At 36.3% G+C, this 22,200-nt stretch overlaps 1 protein-coding gene across 1 annotated transcript in view; it reads left to right on the forward strand.

Moving 5' to 3' along the window:
* The window catches only part of CPA6 (carboxypeptidase A6), a 314,477-nt gene that overhangs the window by 246,363 nt on the left and 45,914 nt on the right, over window positions 1-22,200 (forward strand). The window contains exons 7-8 of the mRNA XM_030304409.1: window positions 18,081-18,191; window positions 18,661-18,751. Coding sequence (XP_030160269.1) covers window positions 18,081-18,191; window positions 18,661-18,751 — 202 coding nt within the window. The remainder of the gene's footprint in view (window positions 1-18,080; window positions 18,192-18,660; window positions 18,752-22,200) is intronic.

Genomic DNA, 22,200 nt, shown 5'->3' on the forward strand with positions numbered 1-22,200 from the left:
CATAGAAAAAGAATACAAAATAAATCCAGAGAATAAAACCAAAAGAATCATTCTACCCAATTTCAAGATACATAGCTACAATAATCAAAAATGTGTGGTGTTGGTGAAGAAATAGACTGAGATAAATGGAAGAGAATAAAGGATCCAGAAATAGACCAACAGATTTTTGACAAGTGAAAAGCAATGCAATGGAGGAGAGAGAGCCTTTTCAATAAATGGTGCTGGAGAAAGTGGGCTTCCATAGGCAAATAAACCACAACCTAAGTCTCATACTTTATGCAAAACTTAACTCAAAACTAATCACTGACTGAAATGTAAAGCTATAAAACTTTTAGGAAAAAGGAAAAAATCTCCAGGGTGTAAAGCTAGGGTAAAGAGTCCTTAGATTTGACATCAAAAGCATGTTCCATAAAGGAAAAGTTGATAAATTGGACATCAAACTTAATCAAAATTATAGATTTGTACTGTGTGAAAGACCCTCTTAAGAGGACAAAAAAGACAAACTACAAGCTGGGAGAAAATATATGCAAACCACATATCTGATAAAGGACTCGGATTTGAAGTATAAAAATTCAAAACTTGATGCAAAGAAAGCAAGCAATTCAGTGAGAAAATGGGCAAAAGGCCTAAAGAGACGTTTTACCAAAGAGTATACAGATGGCAAAATACATAAAAAGTTGCCATTAGACAATTCAAATTAAAACTACAAAGAGCTATCGTTACACACCTATCAGCATGACTGAAATAAGAGAAAGAGAGACCCCACCACCAAATGTTGGGAAGGATATAGAATAACTGGATCAGTCCTACATTGCTGGTGGGAATGTAAAATGATAGAGCTAACTCTCAAAAACAGTTAACGGTTTATTGTTTTAAGTTTTTATTTAAATGCCAGTTAATATACAGTATAATATTTATTTTTAGGTGTATAGTAGAGTGATTCAGCACTTCCACACAATTTCTTTTTAAAATAGACATGCAACTACCATATGACCCAGTACTGCGCTCTTGGCATCTATCCTAGAGAAATTAAAACTTATGTTTGCTCAAAACCCTGCACATAAATGTTTATAGCAGCTTTATTTATAATAGGCAAAACCTGGAAACAATCCAAATAGCCTTCCATGCCCAAATGGGTAAACAAACTAGTACATTCATACCATGGAAAACTACTGAGCAATAAAAAGGAACAAATTATGGAAACACAAAGCAACCTAAATGAATCTCCAGAGAGTTATGCTGAATGAATAACTAATCCCAAATAGATAGATACTGTGTGGTTTCATTCATATAATGTTCATGAAGTGATAAAATTGCACTGGAGAACATATTGGTAGTTGCTGGGGTTAAGAAGAGGTGGAGATGGGAAGAAAGTGGATGTGGCCATAAAAGGGCATCCTGAGGGATGCTTGTGGTGATGGAAAATTCTGTGTCTTGATTAATGTTAGTATTCTGATTCTGGTATTATGCTATAGCTCCTGAAGATGTTACTATTTGGAGGAAGTAGGAGAGGGTACGTGGGATTTCTTTGTATTCTTACAATTATATCTCAAAATGAAAAATTTATTATGAAAATAATACCCAGGTCTCAAATTCCTGGATTCCATTCTCTGGAACCAGGTACTATGTCTTGCCTAGAGAATCAGAGGCAGTTTTATTATTGCTCTTTCTTCCCTGCTGTATAATCCTCAACTGACCTGACCCTCTATGCCATGGACACCAGAAGTATAAAGATGTGGCTCTGGTTCCATATGTCCTTTTTGTCGGCCAGATCGATTATCCTGTGCCGTGCCCTGAGAGCCCCTTCCACTTCTGCTCCCCACTCTAATTTAGCAGATGGATCCATGAATATCTCGGACACACAAAGCTCAGAAAACAGTAATACAAAAGCAAACTACCTGGCTTAAATAAGGAGATAGGCTCAATTATTTTGTTATTCTGAAAATTGTTCAAATTGAATTCATTATCAACATATAACTGATAGTTCATTATCTCGAATAACTGCTGGTTGGCAGACATTTTTAAAGTGCAAAATACATGATTGTGGGTTTTTATCTTTTAAATTGAAAATTATGTTGAAAAATATAGAGCCATCACTTTTGATTTTAATACTTGCCACCTCTCCCTTTTTTCTAGTATTCATATCACAAATATTTATGTCTCGTAGGGAAACAGGTATGCTTGGATTGCAAAATCTTTGTTTTGTTAAATGCTTGCCTATACCAGGTTAGCAGATGTTCTATACCATCACTGATGTTCTATTCATGGTATTGTGGGGGTTTTTGTGGGGAGAAGGAAAAGAGGAAGCAGACTTACTGGACCTACTATTGAATTGTGTTCTACAGATGCTCCTTTACCATGAGACCAAAAAAGAGCTTTAAGAAACAATACCTGTGTTGGGCGGGGGGAGGGGAAGGGGAGGAAAGAGAAGCAAACCAGAATATAGACTTTTATTTTATTTTGTTTTATTTTGTTTGAGAGATAGTGAGCAGAGGAGGGGCAGAGAGAGAGGGAGAGAGAGGGAGACAGAGGATGCGAAATGGGCACTGTGCTGACAAACACAGAGCCCAACACGGGGCTCAAACCCATCAACTGTGAGCTCATGACCTGAGCCAAAGTCAGACATTTAACTAACTGGGCCATTCAGGCACCACAGGAAACAGATTCTTAACTGTAGAGAACAAACTGAGGGTTACTGGAGGGGTGGTGGGCAGCGGATGAGTTAAATGGGTGATAGTTTAAGAAGGGCACTTGTAGTGATGAGAACTGGGTGTTTTATGTAAGTGATGAATCACTAAATTGTACACCTGAAAATAACAATACACTATAAACTGAAATTTAAATAAAAAAAGAAATCCTACCTGTTCATAATAAAGTATTCTTAAATTTGTCATGGGCCAAGAGGAACTATACATATACTAAATTCATCAAAGAAAGAAAATTAGATCTATAAGGAGAAGGAAACAAATATACAGGTACACATATTTATATATATAGATATTTATATATTTTATATTTACATATATTTATATGTATATATTTACATATTTATATACGTACACTTCAAAGGAAAAAAATCATTCATTTGCTTCATTTCTCAAAACATCTCCAACTGAATGAGGCAGTTTGGGTTTTGTTCACTTTTGAGAGTTTGAAGTTATCTGTCTCCCAGATCGGATATCTCAAGCCATGGCTGGTCCTAGGTGGCTCAGAATTATGCATAGCACTTTATTTCTGCCTCCAATTCTATATTGCTTAAGTAAATTTTGCCAGGGTTTTTATTCATGGAATTTTTAGAAAGTAACTCAGGGAAATATTTGATTTCCAACTGAGGAAAACTTTTCCAAGCATAAAAGCAAAGGAGGGAGGCATAAAGGAAATGATTGCTAGCCCTGACTTAAAAATATTTTGGAAGAGTATTTAATGATATAAGAAACTGTCCATGACTTGCTATATCAAAAAATAAAAGACATGGATATTTAATTTCAATGTGGTAAAATTTGTCTCTGAAATATATATGCATGAGAAATATGCTAAATGCTAAAAGAATTATGGGTGATTTTATTTTCTTCATGTTTTTCTGAATTTTCCAAGTTTTCTATATTAAGCAAAACAAAAATATTTTTAAAACAAATTTAACCCAGTCAAAACTGAATGCATTTCATTCTCATACTAAACTTGTTTATGCTTGAGTCATATATTCCTACAGGTATTTTAGAATACTTGTACTCTAGGTGGTTGAATTCTATTTAACTCAGCAGCAGACCAAAGATAAAACAAGAATTGGTGAGATGATCCAAGGGCAAATTGAGACAAAAACAGTCTAAAATGGAAAGTTCTTCCAGACTTTGAAGAAGTATAATATACAGGTGGATCTAATTTGATCCTGTCACAGAAAGTGAAAAGCACACACAAAAAATTTTTAAAAAAAAAAATTTTTTTCTTAGTTTCCTAAGTCAGCCACCATATTCCTCTGCTGCTACCTAATTTAAAAGTTCAGCCCTCCAGGTCCAGCCCAATACAGTACAAATACACCTCCATTACACATTCCCACCCATCTATATGCTGCACTAGTGATGGCTAATCCTGGTGCCAAAATCTGGCATGTGATTCAGATGTTCTACGTAGATAATTCAAATAGCCAAAAATAGGAATGGTGACTTTCAGAGAAGGGGGAGTTATTTTCTAAGAACCAGGAGATGGTTCTGGGCAGGGTAAGTAGAAATATTTGGAGACTATGGTGTGTTGTGTGTATAGGACAGAGCTCTAAGGAAGATTTGGTGGTTGTGGGAGAAGTCCTTAAACTGGGAAGGCTTTCTGGAATGGGAAGATTCTTTGTCCAAGGATCAAAAAGCTTTCTTAGGAATACTCCTTTGGCTAACCACCCCTTTCAGTGTCATTATGTCTTGCTGGTGACTAAAGGTAAAAATATAAACCCTTAAATGTAGGTATAAAACTCAAAGTTTTGGTTCAAAAAAATGTATTACTAAAAATAAAACTTTTAGAGAAGAGAACTTAAACTGTATGTATAAAAAAGTGCCCGAAGCCAGGGAACAAATAAGTAATTAAGAGGGTTATTAAGCCTGGATCAAATATGGGTTCAGTTGAGTAAGGCTTTGTTCATAATTGCATGATAAAAAACAAAGTTTATCTTATAAAAATGATCTGTATTTTCAAGTTGTCTGACTTTGCTCACTACCACTGCAAGTAATAACAACATTTTGCTTACCAGCCTTTTAGTACCTTTAACTCACCATATTCTCCCATCCTCCCCAATCTGCTCTTTAATCCTTTGCATCCTCCAACCCAGCTGTCTCACCCTTTTATTCAATTTATAAGGTCTTCTACATAGCAGGGGATATGTTAATGTTCAGTTTAAGCTTAAATCCATTGCATCCATTTTACTCCACTGTCCAGTATTTGAGAATGTTCTGGACATTGTTTCTACAGACAGTCCTTGCTTTTCTTCCAAGTAGTGCAGGACTGTAAAAGTGACCATGAAAGCTGAAGCAATAAAAATCTATCCTAAAAATCAATGGGGGGAAATTATGTTTCTCCCGTGACCTCTATTTATTTTTTCAAAAGTTTAAAAACTCTGTTATAAATACATAGGGAAATGATCAAAAAATAGTAAAACTAGTATTTATTACACCATGACTTAAAACATTAAAAATAGGGCGCCTGGGTGGCTCAGTCGGTTAAGCAGCCGACTTTGGCTCAGGTCATGATCTCGCGGTCCGTGAATTCGAGCCCCGCGTCAGGCTCTGTGCTGACAGCTCAGAGCCTGGAGCCTGTTTGAGATTCTGTGTCTCCCTCTCTCTCTGCCCCTCCCCCGTTCATGCTTTGTCTCTCTCTGTCTCAAAAATAAATGTTAAAAAAAAATTTTTTTTAAAAGATTAAAAATATTGTTTCTTTGTCAAAAATGTTATGGGTAATTTGGATAGTGCTTGCCTTCACATTATATAACTTACATGAAGTTAGCATCATTTTTATGCTGTGGCAATTGGCATATTCCTTTCTTAGTTTGGATCAGCTTCCAATTTTTTTTTTCCTTTGCACTTTCAAATCATAAAATATCTAAGAATTCCTTTAATGTGAAATATTGACAGCATCTTTACTTTGGGATCATCTTCCCCCTTTTCATCACAAGCACTTTTCTCATTTTTGTCCGCAAGTTTATCTTCATTAAGTTCCTCTGGTTGCATATCCAGAGTTGAATGGTGACCATGTCAACGTTTCCTGTGGTCAGCCATTTCTTCTATAGCTCCATTAAAATTGGTTCAAATTTCACCTCTACATTATCACTTTTTATTCTTTTGTTGCACTTTCATCTGTTAACCCATTCCCTCTTACCATCAACCATTTTTGTAAAATGCCACATAGGTGGGAAACAAGGGGGAAACGGCCTCACACTTTGCTGTTGGTGTATAAATTGAAGAGCAGACACACAGTGACCAATCCACCCACTGACCAACTTTAAAAGAAGTGGCATAATTGGTCACAGATCTTGATGCACATCTGTTATTTATATAGTGTTTGTAGATGAAAGATCTAACCGTGGTGACTAAAACTTGAACTGCACTTGTTGGAGGACTGACATTATTTAAGCTGTGATAGCTGAACTTTGTGTATACTGGAGACCTACAAACTGAGAACAACTATACTTTCTTTTAGTAGGTAAAAAGTTGTGATATAGATTTTCATAATGCCACAAAGTTGGTCGTGGCCTTCTACTCTGTTGTTCCTGAGTAAATAAGTATAACTAACCGTTGTTATTAGGCAATCTCATATAAAAGCTCTAGAAATGAAGCATGGTATTAAATGGAAAAAGTAGAGCGGACATGCACCTGATATTATAGTCTTCCTGGTGATGCAGAGCACTTCAAATATTTATATTTCACTTAGAAAATATAGATTTTTCAATCATTACTTGCCTGCTATATTAATCCCTGGGCAGTTCTGAGTATAAATTAAGCATAAAAGTAACTAGAATTTAAAGGATTAGCATATGATTTTCCAATTCTCCATCCTTCATTCACAGAACCTTTTTGCTCCTTTTGCTTTCAAACTATTATTTAGTTACCATTTTGTATTTAATGAGCTTCTCACAGTGTGACATCAAATATCTATATAGATCAAGCTCCCTTTTTAAAATCTCCTTGAAAACTCCTCTAATTAATTTTCATCGTATTAAATTTTAAATACTTTCTTTGTGTTAAAATGCACCTGTGTTGGTATTACAACTCTTTCCATCCTAAATAGTTTTACTTCAGTCCAGATGAGGCTATTCTGCAGCTTGACTAGTAACTGTGCCCTTCCTTTGGCCTCAGCTGTAACATGACTTGTTATCCCAGTGTGCCCTTGTTGAATATGGTTATTATTCTTAGGTCCTCTGTAGTGATTCTAGAACAAAAACAAATGTAAAAAGGTAAAGGATATCTTTTTTAAAGCCAGTAACACCAATTCTAAAATTAAAAAAAAAAAAAACACCTCTGACATTCCAAGTTGTCCTGGGGTAAGTCTAAGAAGGCAATATTCAGTCAAACCCAAAAACTGAAAAGGAGGGAAACCCTTTAGCCCAACTTTGTCACACTATACAAAGACTTTAGTAGTTGTGAAATTTTTCTTCAAATTTATTTGATGAATTTGGTATATGACATGCATATATTTATGGGAAAACCAAAATAGTTTTGGCGAGTGGTGAATATGAAATCATTCTTTGTCACTCTTGAGAAATTCCCTAACCTAATACCAAACATATTTTCCCAGCAAAATAATATTCAAAACTTCTCTGTTTATTTTCAAATTAAAATCTATTTTGGCAAAGTATTTTTAAATAAATTGATGAAGTGAGGTGAGTGTAGTACCTAAATACTGCCACACTGAGGCATGTGGTGCATTGTTTTGTGACTGCCTTTCAGATCACAACTACTAGTCTTCCTCATCAGCAACAATAGTAGTCTACAAATTAAACTTGCTTAGCCCAGATGGCACTTGATTAGTAGGCATCTCCTTTCCTGTGTGTATGGGTGGTATAAATTTATCGCCAAAAAGAGTCCCACATATTAGAAAGAGAGCACACCCCCTACTTTATGGTTATCATATGTTAGGATAATAGGAGAGAGTCATATGGTCATCTTTTTTCTAGAAACTCCACCTAAACCATAAAAGAGAAATGATCTATGTCCTATTACTTAAAGCACTCAGACAAGAAGGTCTCTCAATTGTCCTATTCAGGATTGAACAGCCATTACATTGTGATCATTCCCGCTTTGACCAGATGGAGAGTAGCTGTAATTCTTAGAGAGTTATAAAAAATCACAAGTATAGCATATGCAATACAATGACACTCAGAAGAAGAACACGCTCTGGCTAGTCTTGGAAATTAAATCCACTCCAGAATAGAATACTAGAAAACAGCTTTCTTATTTAATACATAATTTGGATATGAACAGCTTTAAAATGAGTCTATGTTAATGACCTCAAGTAAAATTTGACAATTATAAGAAAAAAATGACAAATTTAAAATGTTTTTAACACAATTCTCAGTGATTAAGAAAACAAATTTTTAGCAAGACTATAGATGATATAAACCATGTGACAAATTTAATAAACACATATAGAATCCATTCCCAATAATTAGAGATCGCATATTCTTTTCAAGCCCAACTGAAACATTTACAAAAATTGACTATACACTAGGTCACAAAGCAAGGTTCAAGAAATACTAAAGAGTCCATACATATAGACCATATTTTCGGACTTTAATGGAGTTGTTAGAAATTATTTATAAAAATGGGATTTAAGGAAAACTCACCTGTTTTAAAATTAAAAATATGATTTAAATAAAGGAAATTTTTCAATATTTACAACTAAATGGAAACAAAACTGTTAAAACATATAGAATATAACATAGTACTGAAGAGGAATTTGTAGTTTTAAATATATTACAAAAGGATAAGGGCTCCAAATTAATGAGCTAAGATTTCAACTCAGATTTGAAAAGGATAAAGTGCAGAAACCAATGAAACAGAAAGCAAAGATACACTCCTCCCTGTGTGTCTTCTTTTTATATTTAATTTCTGCTTTAAGCCTAGATGGTTTTCTCCCATAATATAACTCTGATACCAAAACCAGACAAGGACAAAATAAGGAAGGAAGGAAATTATAGGTCTCAGGAATATAGATGTAAATATTAGCAACCTGAATCCAGCTAATATAATAATACATATCATAACCAAAGGAGCTTATCCCAGCAACATAAGGATAATTTAACAATAGAAAATTACTAATTAAAATTGATTATAACTATGGTTAATATAAGAAGAAAGATTACATGCAAAAATTCAACATTCATTAATGACAAAAAAACAGCATAGAGCAGACATCTTTAATGTGCTCAACCTTAATTTCAAATCAGTGTGAAGGGAGAAGGGTCAAAAATAGCCAAGGAAATTTGAAGAACGTGAGGAGACATATCCTATCAGACCCAACTGATTCTATATCAACCATTGTGTGGTTTTGGTGAATGAATATAAACCAAAGTACATAGAGCAATTCCACGCACAAATGAAACTTGACATTTGACAGAGGTGGAACATGAACTCACTAGAGAAAAGGTGAACCATCCAAATGGGTACAGTGGCACAATTGGTCTTCCATAGCAGAAAACTAAATCCCAACCTCACATCCTATAAAAAATTATTTCTAGGAGATTTAAGGCTTACATTTGAAAACAAACTTTAAAACAACTTTTTAAAGAAAATACAGGGTAACGTCTTTATGATCATAGGGCAGAGATGAGTTCTTAAAACTGTATACATATAATTGTGAAAGAAGTTTACAACAAGGATATGATGAAAATAGGAACCAATAAGCTACAAGAAAGGAAGATGTTCATGATGCACTTTAACAAAAGGATTAATATCCAGAATGTGAGAATAAGAGTTTAATTTTTTAATGGGCATAAATGAACAATTTATAGAATTGCATATATATGTGTGTGTGTGTATATATATATATACACACACACACAGTTCAATTTAATGTGAAATGAGAGAAATGTGAAGTAAAAATTTCATGAACCCATTATATATTTTTTTAACTAAAAGGTTAATATCAAGGGTTGGTAAGGTTGTAGAGCAATGGGAACTCTCATTCATTGCACATGAGAGTGTTTACTAACTTTGAAATAGCATTTAGTAAAACAGAAGGCATATATAAATCCATGGCCCAGAAAATCTATTCCTAGATTTATCATAAACTCTCTAAGGGGTCTAACTATCAAGGTCTAACCATTATAAATATGCCCCCAACTTGAAAGCACCGAAATAAATAATCACAAACATAACTCACTGATAATCCAATAATCATAGGGGATGTTAAAACCCCCACTTACAGCAATGGACAGACCACCTAAGCAAAAAATCAGTAAGGAAAAAAATAGCTTTGAATGACACACCAAACTAGATAGATTTACAAATATATTCAGAACATTTCATCCTAAAGCAGCAGAATACACATTCTTCTTGAGTGCATATGGAACATTCTCCAGAATAGATCACCTACTGGGTCACAAATCAGCCCTCAACAGGTACAAAAAGACTGAGATCATACCATGTATATTTTCAGATCACAATGCCATGAAACTTGAAGTCAGCCACGAGGAAAAGTGGAAAGCCCTCAAATATATGGAGGTCAACATCTTAGTAAAGAAGAATGAAAATTTAAAAAAATACATGGATGCAAATGAAGTGAAAACGTGACAGCCCAAACCCTTTGGGATGCATCAAAGACAGTCTAAGAGAGAAATATATTGTAATTCAGGCCTTTCTCAAGAAGCAAGAAAGGTCCCAAATACACAACCTAACTTTACACCTAAAGGAGCTAGAAAAGGAACAGCAAATAAAGCCTAAAGCCAGGAAAAGAAGGGAAATAATAAAGATTAGAGCAGAAATAAATGATATAGAAACAAAAGAACAGTAGAACAGTCCAACAAAACTAAGAGCTGGTTTTTTGAAAGAATTAACAAAATTGATAAACCCCTAGCCGGACTTCTCAAGAAAAGAGGAAGTACCCAAATAGATATCACGAATGAAAGAGGAGAGATCACAACCAACATGACAGAAACACAATTATAAGAGAATACTATGAAAAATTATATGCCAACAAACTGGACAATCTGGAAGAAATAGCATTCCTAGAAACTCACACACTACCAAAACTGAAAAAGGAAAAAATATAAAATTTGAACAGACCCATAACCAGGAAAGAAGTTAAAACAGTAATCAAAACTCTTCCAACAAACAAGAGTCCTGGGCCAGATGCCTTCCCAGGAGAATTCTACCAGACACTTAAGAGCTAATACCTATTCTTCTCAAACTGTTCCAAAAAATAGGGAAAACTTCCAAACTCATTATACAAAACTGGCATTACCTTGATTCTAAAACCAAAAACCCTGCTAAAAAGGAGAATTACAGGACAATATCCCTTATGAACATGGAAGCAAAAATTCTCAAGATACTAACAAACTGAATTCAACACTATGTTAAAAGAGTTATTCACCATGATCAAGTGGGATTTATACCTGGACTGCTGGGATTGTTCAATATTCACAAATCAATGCAGTATACCACAGTAATAATAAAGGATCATATCCTGTCAATAGATGCAGAAAAACATTTGACACAGTATGGTACTGACACAAAAATAGACACTCAGATCAATGGAACAGAGTAGACAACCCAGAAATGGACCCACAAAAGCATGGCCAACTAATCTTTGACAAAGCAAGAAAGACTATCCGATGGAATAAAGACAATCTCTTCAGTAAATGGAGCTGGGAAAACTGGACAGAGACATGCAGAAAAATGAACCCGGACCACTTTCTTACACCATACACAAAAATAAAATAGATGAAAGACCTAAATGTAAGATAGGAAGCCATCAAAATCCTCGAGGAGAAAGGCAAAAACCTCTTTGGCCTTGGCCACAGCAACTTCTTACTCAACATGTCTCCAGAGGCAAGGGAAGCAAAAGAAAGAATGAACTACTGGGACCTCATCAAAATAAAAAGCTTGTGCACAACGAAGGAAACAGCAAAACTACAAGGCAACTGACAGAATGGGAGAAATTTGCAAACAACATATTACATAAAGGGCTAGTATCCAAAATCTGTAGAGAACTTCTCAAATTCAACACCCAAAAAACAAATAATCCAGTGAAGAAATGGGCAAAAGACATAGACACTTCTCCAAAGAAGACATCCAGAGGGCCAACCGACACATGAAAAAATGCTCAACATCACTCATCATCCAGGAAATAAAAATCAAAACCACAATGAGATACCACCTGACACCTGTCAGAATGGTTAACATTAACAACTCAGGCAACCACAGATGTTGGCAAGGATGCAGGGAAAGAGGATCTCATTTACACAGCTGGTGGGAATGCAAACTGGTGCAGCCACTCTGGAAAACAGTACAGGGGTTCCTCAAAAAATTAAAATTAGAACTACCCTATGACCCAGCAATTGCAGTACTAGGTATTTAACCAAGGGATACAGATGTGCTGTTTCAAAGGGACATTTGCACCCCAATGTTTATAGCAGTGCTATCAACAATAGCCAAAGTATGGAAAGAACTCAAATGTCCATTGATGGATAAATGGATAAAGAAGATGTGTATTATATATATATATATATATATATATATACACACACACACACACACACACACCAAGGAGTATTACTCGGCAATCAAAAAGAATGAAATCTTGCCATTTGCAACTACATGGAGGGAACTGGAGGGTATTATGCTAAGTGAAATTAGAGAAAGACAAAAATCATATGACTTCACTCGTATGAGGACTTTAAGAGACAAAACAGATGAACATAAGGGAAGGGAAACAAAAATAATATAAAAACAGGGAGGGAGACAAAACAGAAGAAACTCATAAATATGGAGGACAAACTGAGGGTTACGGGAGGGATTGTGGGAGGGGGGATGGGCTAAATGGATAAGGGGCACTAAGGAATCTACTCCTGAAATCATTGTTGCACTATATGCTAACTAACTTGGATGTACATTAAAAAAAAATTTTTTTAATTTGACAAACTACAGCGTCCTTTCTTGATAAAAACCCTCAACAAAGTAGAGATAAATGGAACATACCTCAACATTATAAAGACCGTATATGAAAGGCCCACAGCTAATATCATCCTCAACAGGGAAAAACTTAGAGTCTTTCCTCTATGGTAAGAAAAAGACAAGGATGTCCATTCTTACCATTACTATTTAACATAGTATGAGAAGTCTTAACCTCAGCAATCAGACAACAAAAAGAAATAAAAGGAATCCAAATCTTCAAGGAAGAAGTCAAACTTTCACTCTCACAGATGACATGATACTGTATGCAGAAAAGCCAAAAGACTCCACCAAAAAAATTCTGGAAGTAATACATGAATTCAGCAAAGCTACAGGATATAAGATCAACACGGATGTATCTGTTGCATTTCTATACATCAATAATGAAGCAGCAGAAAAAACATCAGGGAATCAATCTCATTTTCAATTGCACCAAAAACAATAAGATACATGAACTATTGGGACTTCATCAAGATAAAAAGCCTCTGTAGAGCAAAGGAAACAATCAACAAAACTAAAAGCCTACAGAATGAGAGAAGATACTTACAAATGACATATCTGATAAAGGGTTAGTGTCCAAAATCTATGTAGAACTTATCAAACTCAACACCCAAAAAACAACCCAGTTAAGAAAGACAAGAATAGACACTTTTCCAAAGAAGACATCCAGATGACTAACAGACACATGAAAAGATGTTCAACATCACTCATCATCAGGGAAAAATAAAACTACAATGAGGTATCACCTCAGCCATAGAATGGCTAAAATTAACACAGGAAACAACAAATGTTGATGCTGATATGCAGAGTAAGGGGAACTCTCTTTCTCTGCTGTTAGGGACACAAACAGGTACAGCCACTCTGGAGAACAGTATGGAGGTTCCTCAAGAAACTAAAAATAGAACTACCCTGTAATCCAGCAATTGCGCTATTAGGTATTTACCCACAGGATACAATAATACAGATTCAAAGGGGTACATGTTCCCCAATGTTCAGCATTATCAACAGTAGCCAAATTATGGAGAGAGCCCAAATATCCACCAAGTGATGGATGGATAAAGAAGATGTGGTATATACAATGGAACATTAGCCATCCAAAATAATGAAATCTTGCCTTTTGCAATGACATGGATGGAGCTAGAATGTGTTATGCTAAGCAAAATAAGTCAGGCAGAGAAAGACAAATACCATATGATTTTACTTATATGTGGAATTTAAGAAACAAAACAGATGAGCTTATGGGAAGGGAGTGCTAGAGAAGAGAGGGAAACTACAAGAGTCTCTTAATGTTAGAGAACTGAGGGTTGCCGGAAGGAAGTGGGTGGGAGATGGGCTAGATGGGTGTTGGGTACTAAGGAGGGCACTGGTGATGAGCGCTGGGTATTGTATATAAGTGATGAATCACTGAATTCTACTTCTGAAACCAATATTGCACTGTATGTTAACTGATGAAAATTTAAATTAAAAAAAAGGAAAATTCACACATGTCTAGGAGAAATGTGCAAGAATGTCCATTGCAATATTGTAACAAAGCAAGTTAATTCTCCATCAACAAAATGAGGAATCAATATATTGTGGATTTATCTATAATAGAATACCATGGTGCAGTTAAAATGAATAAATCAAGTGTCAAAAATATTGGGGAGAAAAGTAGACTGTAGATTGATACATAATGATTTGCATGAAATTTCAAAGTATATACAATATTATATACTGTTCCTGAATCTATGTATATATATGTCTATATATCTGTATATAGATATACATGGCAAAACAGAAAATCATGTATGGGAATGATAACATAAAAATTAGAATAGTGACTACTTTGGTGGAGGAGGGGAAAATGGGATTAGGGTATGATAAAAAGGGAGCTTTAGTTTTATCTGTAATATCTCAACTTCTTTTTAAAAGATTTAATAGGAGTGCCTGGGCAACTCAGTTAAGCATCCAACTGTTGGTTTTTGGCTCAGGTCCTGATCTCACAGTTTGTGGGATCAATCCCCCACATTGGGCTCATGCTGACAGCACAGAGCCTACTTAGGATTCTCTCTCTCTCTCTCTCTCTCTCTCTCTCTCTCTCTCTCTGCCCCTCCCCCACTCGCATGCACACTGTCTCCCTCTCAAAACATATAAACTTTAAAAAAATAAAAAATAAAGATTAAATATGGCAAAATGTAGTTGGTCACATAGATGTAATATTCTCTGTTCTTTTTTTATTTGCTTAAAATGTAATTTTTAAGAAGGAAGTTAGTATTCTTTTAAATACAAAAGCACGATGGGCACTTGCATTCGAAGAGGAGAAGGCAGAATAAGATGAGAAAGTTACCGTTCAGGTCTCTATCATAGTCTGGTGCTGAGGTGCTAACATGATCCATGCTTGGAAAAGGTGAGACTTCCCACGTTTGGACTGAGACAAATGAGCTACAGTCCCCAGTGCTAGGCAGGGAGAGAGAGAAATTACCATGACTTTTTCCTACACCTTCTTTCTTCCTTGTTGCCTCAGTTCTCTCTCCTTTCATCTGTTCTCTCTTCTTCACTAGTGTGACACAGAAACCACAGCTGCCTAACCTTATGGAAGGAATGTAGCTAACCATATAGCTCTGTCTCTGCCATCCCCAGCAGTAGACTTCCTCCAGGCATTGGAGAACTTCCATTAATTAGAGGAAATCAAAATTCTAGGATATGAACAATCATATACCAGGAATTTTCCTCTGGTTTGAGGCATTAGACAGTTAATAGAAATTCAAGCATGTATAAAAGTTCTACCAAAGCTATGTGGCCAAAAAATTATAATTGAGCCTTAAAGGAGAAGAGAAAATTGTATTAGCATTTGTCAACTTGTGTTAAGCCCCTAAATATTTAAATTATATTCAATAAAATTGTTTAACTTTTATATTCTTTTTTTTAACTTGTTTTATTTTTTATTCTTTTAAATTTACATCCAAATTAGTTAGCATATAGTGCAACAATGATTTCAGGAGTAGATTCCTTAGTGTCCCTTACCCATTTAGCCCATCCCCCTTCCCACAACCCCTCCCGTAACCCTCAGTTTGTTCTCCATATTTATGAGTCTCTTCTGTTTTGTCCCCCTCCCTGTTTTTATATTATATTTGTTTCCCTTCCCTTATGTTCATCGGTTTTGTCTCTTAAAGTCCTCATATGAGCGAAGTCATAGGATTTTTGTCATTCTCTAATTTCACTTAGCATAATACCCTCTGGTTCCATCCACATAGTTGCAAATGGCAAGATTTCATTCTTTTTGATTGCCAAGTAATACTCCATTGTCTATATATACCACTTTATCCATTCACCAATCAATGGACATTTGGGCTCTTTCCATACTTTGACTATTGTTGATAGCACTGCTATAAACATGGGGGTGCATGTGTCCCTTTGAAACAGCACACCTGTTTATCCCTTGGATAAATACCTAGTAGTGCAATTGCTGGGCCGTAGGGTAGTTCTATTTTTAGTTTTTTGAGGAAACTCCACACTGTTTTCCAGAGGGGCTACACCAGTTTGCATTCCCATAACTCTTATATTCCTAATCATATCCCTATATTCATTATTTCAAATATTAGTGATAGTTTCTAATATATTGGATTATTCTCTATGAACAGTATTCTTATTATATAAATGCAGATGCGTTATGATGAGTTCAGAAATCCTAACTATATGTAAAAAAATTGAAGTTTTAAGTATTAAATTTTCTAAGGCAGTATATACATAATTTAAGAATTCTCTTATTTGAATTGTGTCTTTAATATGGTAAAAGTTCAAACAATCCAAATAGATAAAATATTAAAGGTAATTCTCTTTCCCATGAGTCCCTTCCCCAGAGGCAGCCATTTTCAAATTTCCTATGTTTCTCTGAGATACTCTATACATGGACAAATAGGCACCAAAAAGAATTGTTTTAAAAGTATTTCAAAATGTCTGTATTCTTAGCACATTCGGTTTTTTTTGTTTGAGGCCAAACCTGTAGTCCAGAATCTTCAGACTTGGGGCCAGACACAATATAAGTAAAACCCAATCATAAGAGCAAGATTTCAAAACAGCCATGATAAAAACAATAGAAATGTTATAATGTTTATTAAACTTTTTATAGCGGGGCGTCTGGGTGGCTCACTCTGTTGAACATCCGACTTTGGCTCAGGTCATGATCTCATGGTTCATAGGCTCTGTGCTGACAACTCAGAGCCTACAGCCTGCTTCTGATTCTGTGTCTCCCTCTCTCTTTCTCTGTCCCCTCCCCCCACCCCACTCATGCTCTGTCACTCTCTCAAAAACATGTTTAAAAAAATTTTTTTAAATCAGGAGAGAACAGTGTCAGTGCAATAAATTTGAAGACTTGAGTCTGGTCCCAGTTAGACAGAAACAATTAAGTGACATATATAAATAGCTTTTGTTATGAAATATCATGTAAGGACACCAAAATATTTGGGTAATTATTTTGTCCAAAATGAAATGTAATCTTTAAAAAAAACTGATTATACAAAAGCATATCTGAATAATTGCTTTCTTCATCAGCCTAAAATTTAGCCAGTTCTGAAATACTGTTAGAGGCTACCCAATTAATCTGTTTAGCTACCTTTGCTAAAATGTATAAGTTACAAAAAGTTTGGGACAAAAATCTCAAAGAATATATGATGTGGGTGTGGGATGGGTTAAACAGGTGATGGGGATTAAGGAGGGCACTTGTGATGAGTATCAGCTGTTGTATGAAAGTGTTGAATCATGGGGCACCTGGGTGGCTCGGTTGGTTAAGCATCAACTTTGGTGTAGGTCATGATCTCACTGTTCCCAAGTTTGAGCCTTGCATCAGGCTCTGTGCTGACAGCTCAGAGCCTAGAGCCTGTTTCAGATTCTGTGTCTCACTCTTTCTGCCCTTCCCCACTCACACTCTGTCTCTCTCTCTCTCTCAAAATTAAAAATTTTTTAAAAGTGTTGAATCACTGTATTGTACACCTAAAACTAATATTTCACTGTATGTTAACTAACTAGAATTTAAATAAAAACTTTTTAAAAATAACAAAATTTTTTAATTAGAAAAAAAGTATATGATGTCACAGAGTATATATAGTTCAATTAGCTTGTTATTTAAAAAAAAATGTAATGTTTGTTTATTTTTGAGAGAGACAGAGACAGAATGAGAGTGGGTTAGGGCAGAGAGGGAGGGAGACAAGGAATCCAAAGAAAGCTCCAGGTTCCGAGCTGTCAGCACAAAGCCTGACCCAGGGCTTGAACTCATGAGCTATGAGATCATGACCTGAGCTGAAGTCAGACACTCAACTGACTGAGCCACCCAGGCACCCCTAGCTCGTTACTTTTTAACCCAACATATTTGGTATTTCCCATGGAAGGATTTTCATATATTTTTTTTTAAATCTGTATTTGAGATCAGTTTGTAAGAAAAATATCACCTTTGTCTTTTAGGCTCTTCTAACATATAGGAGTGACCCAATCATGAGAAAAATGTTGAATCATCTGTATTTCTATATCATGCCTGTATTTAACGTTGATGGATACCACTTTAGCTGGACCAGTGTAAGTTGCTTTGCCTATCCAATTGAAAAGAAATGGAATAAATAGAAAACAGTCATAGAAGAGGAAGGAAGCTTGGTAGGCAGACAGCCTAATGATTCCAGAACTACAAAAGGGACCTCCACTCCCTCTCCCATCATAGAAACAACCTTCTGTTTATATGTTTGTGCATAAGATTTCACGTAAGTAAAGATTTCTCCTTCCAAAGAAATTGTGAAAAATCCCTAGACTAGTCCAGCTTAATCAGTTTTGCCTGTGAAGAAATAGGCCAAGAGAAGCTAACAAGTGTGTGACAGAAATTGGAGCATGAACCTGGGTCTCTGTTGCTAATTCAGTCCTCTTTCTTCTCCCTGGATTTGTCTGTTCCTAAGGAACTCTCCCTGCAGTGCTGTGATTCATTCACAGCTACTAAATGTATGTGGATAGCCTTTTAAGTATTCTTTTCTGCACCTGTTTTCTTAATTGCATCTAGGATCGATTTTGGAGAAAAACAAGGTCAAGGAACTCAAGGTTTCGCTGCCGTGGAGTTGATGCCAATCGTAACTGGAAAGTGAAATGGTGCGGTAAGTTGGAAACTAACTGGGATTCAGATCCAGAGGTTTCTACAGCTTTCACTCTCAAAAATGATGAGCCCATTAGGATTTCAGTGTAAGGCTAATGTTTTTCTTTATGTGAAAATCTAATAGAGAAAAACACAGATATACACATGGTAGCTATACTTTACAAAAGAAAATGAAAGTGATTTTTATGCAAATATCAACAATTTAAATCTCTCAACCCAATCCTGACAATTGAAACTTTAAACACAGATGTAAAAGCAGAAAACTGAGGAATATTTGACATTCAGAAACTAAAACAGAAACTGTGGTTTGTAATATAACTCTGATTAAATGTTTTCATCCTTTCATTGAGAGAGTTACTCTGATCTTGCCTTCATCTGTCTATGACAATCAAAACTACCAAATCCTTGTCTAGAATCTACCTATCATACGTCGATTGGTCACTCACATGGCAATTATATTTCTGCTACATTCCATGCTTCACTAATACGTTTCAAGAAAAGAGAGAATGTCATTTTAAGGAAGGAAACTTGCAAAATTCAGAAGCATGTAGGTACTACTATAGAGGGGGAGAAGAGGGAGATAATTAGCCATAGCTAGTATAGAGGAGGCAAAACTTTACCTCTCCTCACCTTGGGTTTTCAGCTGAAGCTCTTAAAAAGGCAGATTAGCAAGAGAAAAACAGTTTATTAACTTGTGCAGCATATACCACATGGGAAAAAACCTCATGAAAGGTAACTGGAAGTGGCAACTTAGAACTCCAGCTTATATAGCATCTTCAGTAAATTTGTAGAGATGACAGGATGAAGGAAGCCCTTGGGCTTTGCAAAAGCAGCAAGCTGTAGGAAGGTAAATTTATGGGAGGCAACTAACGGAGTAGGGTTTATTGGCAGATTCTTGTGGTGCTGTCTCTGGGATGATAAGAGTCTGTCTCCAATGAAAGGAGAATTCATATCCTCTCTTTAGGCAGAAAAGAGCAAGGTAGAGAGCTTTCTCTGCATTCGCTGCTGCTTAATTGCCTTTAGCTCAAAACAATTTGTATGTCAAAGAGGTGTACTTTGGGGTGTGACATTCTGGTTTCCTTCACTAGGAGAGAGGGAAAGGAAACGTATTATCAAAAGGCAGTTGTAGGGGCATCTGACTGACTTAGTCAGTAAAGCACGTGACTCTTGATCTCAGGGTTGTAAGTTCGAACTCCAGGTTGGGCATGCAGCCTACTTTATTAAAAAAAAAAAAAAAAAGACAGTTGTAAAGAACTCTCCTTCCACAGAGTCCTTCCTTAGCGCCCTCAAATAATAGACCATTGTGTAACAGAAAGTATTCTGTTAGTCCCTTAGAAGTGAGGCCTGTCCCCCCAAATTACTCATTCTATGATGCCTTGGGTTCTGCATTAGATACCACTCCTCCCATCCTACTCACATTAGGCAGAGCAACTGGGCATGGTCTTAGACTCCTTCCACACATCCTCTCCAGGCAACCTCCCTTAATCAATTAAAATTGGCAATTAAGAGCAAGACTCTAGAATATGACAGATATGGTTTGATTCTACCATTATTAACTCAATGATTAGGGTGATTTTTTTTACCCATCAATTTATAACCTACCTCATAGCATTCTTACAGGAATTAAAGGAATTTACATATGTTTAATGCCTAATTCAGTCCTGGTTCCAAACAGAGATCTAATTATCAGTGACCTATCTCTTCTCCCCAAAACTGCAGAACAGTCAATTGACCTCTGAACCTCAGGACCATTGTTTGTTAAAGTACTTCTCTCCTTCAGGAGGATTTTGCTATGAAGAGCCATAAGGTAACCTTAAAAGTGTTCCCACTTATGAGAGAAGAAAAAGCATCACATAAACACTATAAAATGGTATTATTGGTGGATGTTTCAATGAAAAAAAATTTTCTTCAATCTGGACTGAGACAAAAAGCTCTTTCACATTAACTCCCTAAGACCACTATTCAAAAAAAAACAAACTCTTTTCCCCCCTCTCTGATGTGACAGCTTTGCATGCTCATAACTGTGTCCTATTTCTTTTTTTTAAGTTTATGTGTTTTGATAGAGAGCATGAGTGGGGAGGGACAAAGAGAGGGGGCGGGAGAGAGAGAATCCCAAGCAGACTCTGTCCTGTCAGCACAAAACCCCACATGGGACCAGAACCCATAAGCCAAAATCAAGAGTCAGATGCTTAACCAACTGAGCCATTCAGGTGCCCCAAGTGTGTCCTATTTCATTAGTTGGCAGGTATCTGCATACATATGTATGTCGTACAAATAATGCCCACAGTCATCCCATCCGAGTGAGTGCACTAGCTGGGTAGCTAAGCTCAGTTACACTAGCAGGCCAGCCAACTCTGCCTGTGTAAACTTAGACTCTTGTTTATATCCAGTTACAAAAAAGTGTCTTGCTTTCCATTGTTCTTTTTCCTTTACTCAGCTTGTTTCCTTCATACATATCCCTTCATTGATTTCTTAGTTTTACCCACAGTCCTAACTAGAATTCCTTTGATTCTTCCCATTTTTGAATCATTATGATTCTTCCTGTGAGTCCACACTCCAGATGTACAAGGGGATTATGTCAAATGTAAGTTGCAAAATGATATTGATAGATGTGAGTGATGTGGGAATGCAGACAGCCTGGCTGGGATCATCTCTTCCCCCAAGGTGTCCCAAGGGAATTCAACTGATATGACAAGTAGGTAGATGTGACCTTCTTCCCTCACAGCATCAGAACCATTTCCCCACAGTTGTTTTTTTGTTTTTTTTTTTTTAATTTTTTTTTTTTCAACGTTTATTTATTTTTGGGACAGAGAGAGACAGAGCATGAACGGGGGAGGGGCAGAGAGAGAGGGAGACACAGAATCGGAAACAGGCTCCAGGCTCCGAGCCATCAGCCCAGAGCCTGACGTGGGGCTCGAACTCACGGACCGCGAGATCGTGACCTGGCTGAAGTCGGGCGCTTAACCGACTGCGCCACCCAGGCGCCCCATCCCCCACAGTTTTTTGCCTGGTCCAAGGAACAGTGAACCTCACTGAGGGAACCACTCTTAGGTCGAGAGTCTAGAAGTAAGTGAAGTCCCTAAATGAAGCTCCAAATAAATAATCACAGTATAAATGACATAAGAATGCCCAGGACTATTGAAAACACTATAGAGTCAACATTGAACTGACAAAAACAGCTGTTTCTTTCTCTTAAGCCCATGAGTCTCAAACTTAAAGAGTAGAACATGAAACTGCTTTTTACCATGAAAAATCTGTTGACTCCCATATGACAGTGTTACACTTCAGTGCACTTAATGTAGAGTAGACAGACAGCTGAGAGCATCCACATGGAAACAGGTACATCTTTTCAATACCTCATAGCTCCCCCTGCAGGCCTTCAGGCCATGAAATGAGTATCATTGCTCTAAAAGTGGATCCAGCAAAGGGATTCAGTTAGAGTAGTGGTAG

Source organism: Lynx canadensis, chromosome F2 (assembly GCF_007474595.2).
Source record: "Lynx canadensis isolate LIC74 chromosome F2, mLynCan4.pri.v2, whole genome shotgun sequence".
Classification (NCBI taxonomy): Eukaryota; Metazoa; Chordata; class Mammalia; order Carnivora; family Felidae; genus Lynx; species Lynx canadensis.